Source organism: Dioscorea cayenensis, chromosome 2 (genome assembly GCF_009730915.1).
Source record: "Dioscorea cayenensis subsp. rotundata cultivar TDr96_F1 chromosome 2, TDr96_F1_v2_PseudoChromosome.rev07_lg8_w22 25.fasta, whole genome shotgun sequence".
NCBI classification, from domain to species: domain Eukaryota; kingdom Viridiplantae; phylum Streptophyta; class Magnoliopsida; order Dioscoreales; family Dioscoreaceae; genus Dioscorea; species Dioscorea cayenensis.
This window is the reverse complement of record NC_052472.1, coordinates 2,052,434-2,055,902: the sequence shown is the minus strand read 5'-3', so window position 1 is coordinate 2,055,902 and position 3,469 is coordinate 2,052,434. Positions and strand designations below refer to the sequence as shown.

General features: G+C 34.3%; 1 protein-coding gene across 1 annotated transcript; it reads right to left on the bottom strand.

Moving 5' to 3' along the window:
• Positions 1-240: 240 nt before the first annotated feature.
• On the bottom strand, positions 241-1,421 carry LOC120279452. Its single transcript, XM_039286387.1, has 3 exons — positions 1,083-1,421; positions 366-844; positions 241-280 (listed from the first exon to the last, which is right to left on the bottom strand). The coding sequence occupies exons 1-3, from the start codon at positions 1,419-1,421 to the stop codon at positions 241-243; spliced, it is 858 nt and encodes a 285-aa protein (XP_039142321.1).
• Positions 1,422-3,469: the final 2,048 nt, after the last annotated feature.

The window sequence follows — 3,469 nt, the reverse complement described above, 5'->3', positions numbered from 1 at the left end:
CAATATGAAAAGAGTGTATGTGATCTATGTTAATTAATCTACGCAAGGTATTATAATTAACATGTCCTAGTCTACCATGCCATAATTTAGAAGACTCAATCAAGTAAGCAGAAGAACCACCATTATTATTATTGTTCTTCTTCAGCTTAATAGCCATCACATTGAGCTTAAAAAACCCATCAATTATATAACCCCTCCCTACATACATTCTATTTTTACTAATGACAACTTTTGTCTGACTCAATCACTAAGCGGAATCCATGCTTGATCAGAAGTGAACCTAACACCAAGTTCTTACAGATTTTCGGTAGATATAATGCATTATTAAGAGTCAATTGTTTTCTAGAAGTCATTTTCAAGATCACCTTACCTTGGCCTTGAATAATGGTTCAAAAGTGGTAGAGTTCCCCATGGATAGCTTATCCCCATTCTCTAATGGTTTGAAAGTGACGAACATACCTTTATTTGAGCATATATGCCTAGTAGCTCCAGTATCAATCCACCATTGTCTTAGATTAGACCCAACCAAGTTCACTTTTAAAACAACAACTACAAGGCTCATATTAGATACATCTTGAATGATGTTATCCACAATATTTGCCTGATTTTTATTCTTCTTTGGCAACCTACACTCAGATGCCATGTGACCTATCTTGTAACAATTGTAACATTTCCCTTGGAAGTTTTGTTTCTTTGAAACTCCATCTTTGGGTCCTAGCATAGACATTTTCCCGGGATTGTTTTGCTTCTTATTCTTTAAGCTTTGACCATGTTCGACAACATTTGACTTAGCCATAGCGAGAGTGACACCTTTCTTGTCACCGCATCGGTTATCTTCCTCGATCTGAAGGATAAGCAGAAGATCCTCAACATTCATCTCCTTGCGCTTGTGTTTTAACTAATTTTTAAAGTCTTTCCAGCTAGGAGGTAGCATCTCAATGATAACAACTACTTGGAAAGTTTCACTCAAAACCATTTCCTCAGCATGAATTTCATGCATGATCACTTGGAATTCCTCCACTTGACTCCTCATAGTCTTGGAATTCACCATTTTGTAATGAAGGAATCGACCAACCTCAAACTTTTGCTTCTAGCATCCTCAGATTTGTATTTGTGGTCCAAAGCATCCCACAATTCTTTTGTAGTTTCTTGGAAGTATATACGTTGTACAACGTGTTTGATAAACTGTTCATGATATAGTTTCTACATAGATAATCAGACTTTTTCCAAGCTTCCACTGAGATGATCAATTGAGCATCTTGCTCTTCTTCCTTTAGCTCAGGTGCTTTCTCAGTCAAGAACCTCGCAAGGTTCAAGGTAGTCAAATAGAACAACATCTTTTGTTGCCGCCTCTTGAAATGCAACCCAGTAAATTTTTCTAGCTTTTCAACATAGTTCACAGAAACCGACATAACCGACATGGGTGCTTACAAATGAGACACTGTTGTATTTATAGTGGGAATAATCACTTGAGGCACAACGATGCTCCTAGCAGGAGTAGACCCTTGAGCCACATTGAAAACATCATTTCTTTTAGATGCCATCGAATCTGCTTTAAGATTGTTATAAAATAATATGTATCTTTAATATTGAAAGAGTCTGCTTTAAGTTTGTTAGAAAATAATACCTCTACTTTAAGATTGTTAGCTATAAATACCTTTAATATGGAGAGGAGCAGGTTTAGGATTATTGGAAACAATCTATCCAAGTTATATGGGATATTGATGTGTACTGCAAGCGCAAGGATAGTTCAAGTAGTAAATTAATACCGTTCCCACGAGGACTTTGTTGCTAACTACCAATTTCTTGCAATTAAGGTTATTTAGATGAATTGTTAGGTATGTGGATTGTGGAAATAACAACTAATGAAAACGAAAATTAACAAAATCAAGGCTACCAATGGCTTAGATGATTAATTCAGATTTCAAGGACTTCTAGGATTAAAGTACACTATAATGTAGATAAAAGACTTCGTATTGACTTTTTTATTGATTTAGTTTAATTACTTTAAAGGTGGAATATCCTAGGATACTCACTATTTCTTTTCAGAATATAGCGAGGTTTCTAACTTAAAACAACTCCTACTTTCACAAAAATTGAATCTAATTAGATCTTTTAGGTTCTATGACATCCAGTTATCCTCAAGAAATCATAATCTAGGATTTTGGGTTCAATTTTAGGGTTTCTAACACCTTAGTTCACCTTTCAGTCCTTCCTTTGGTATCTAAAATCATGCAAATATGAGTGGCCCAACTCATTCACAAGCATTAAGTTCTATAAAAGTGAATCAAAAGAAATAAACATTAATAAGAAAATAAAAGTCAATACATCATCAATTATCTAAAAATTGGGCTAATCCCAATCCTAGAACAAAAGATCTACTCGCTCATGTTCGATTTATAAGCTAAAATATTCATATCCATCATAGATCTAAACATGAAATAAATCAAAGAATAAGAAAGAACAAACTCTTGATCCTCCACGTGTGATGTTCTTGTAGATTGATGAATCTCTCCTTTCATCTTTGTTTTCTTTCTCCTCTTTGATAGCTTTAAATGATCTTCAACCCCTTAGAGAAATCGTCCCCTTGTTCTGGTAGCCAAAAAGATGCTTTAAAATTCTTTTTCTTGGCTTTATATAGAGGAGGGTTAAATTAGGGTTGTAATGGCGGCAAAGATCCACGCCTATGTTAGCTGGCACGGCCATGTTGTGCTTCTTCTAGGGTTTTAGTCTTTTAAATTTTTGCATTATGATGCATGGGTGTGGTAGCTACCACAGGTCACCCGCGTTTCAAATAAAAGCCAAACTCTACTTATCTACATGTAAAATGATGAAGAGCAGTAACTTGAACTAAAAGAGTGAAATTGAACTAGAAATATGGGGAAATTTGCATGATCAACTAAGAAATGAAACCTAAATCTAATAGAAATATACTATAATTTATTACTTATCAAACTCCCCCATGCTTAAATCTTTGCTTGTCCTCAAGCAAAACAACCATGAAATCCAAAGAGAATTCATTATTCTAAAACTTTTTTTTAGACAAAACTCAAATGATAGAACTGATTTAACATGGACAATGATAAGAAAGTCACAAGCATAACTCCTACGAGTATACAAAACAACTATTTATACCAATGCAAATAAACATACATAATCATGACTTTAAAAATGTAGCAATCACACCACATGCAAATGAGCAATGCACTTAAAATGACATATATTCAAGCAAATTCATATGAAAGATCAATAGGTCTTTTATTCATCACTTTTTTTCATCCTTTTTTTTTACTAACGTAGATTGTAATTGTAAATTACAGATCTACATGTACGCGTTCATGCTTAGTTATGGCCTTTCTGCTAGAGGAACACTCTTATCAGGAGCCAGAACCCCAGGCTACTCAGCTACTCAAAGCAGCAGAATACTGTTGAAAAATTATTATTTTACTAAACTTCAATTGACATAAAG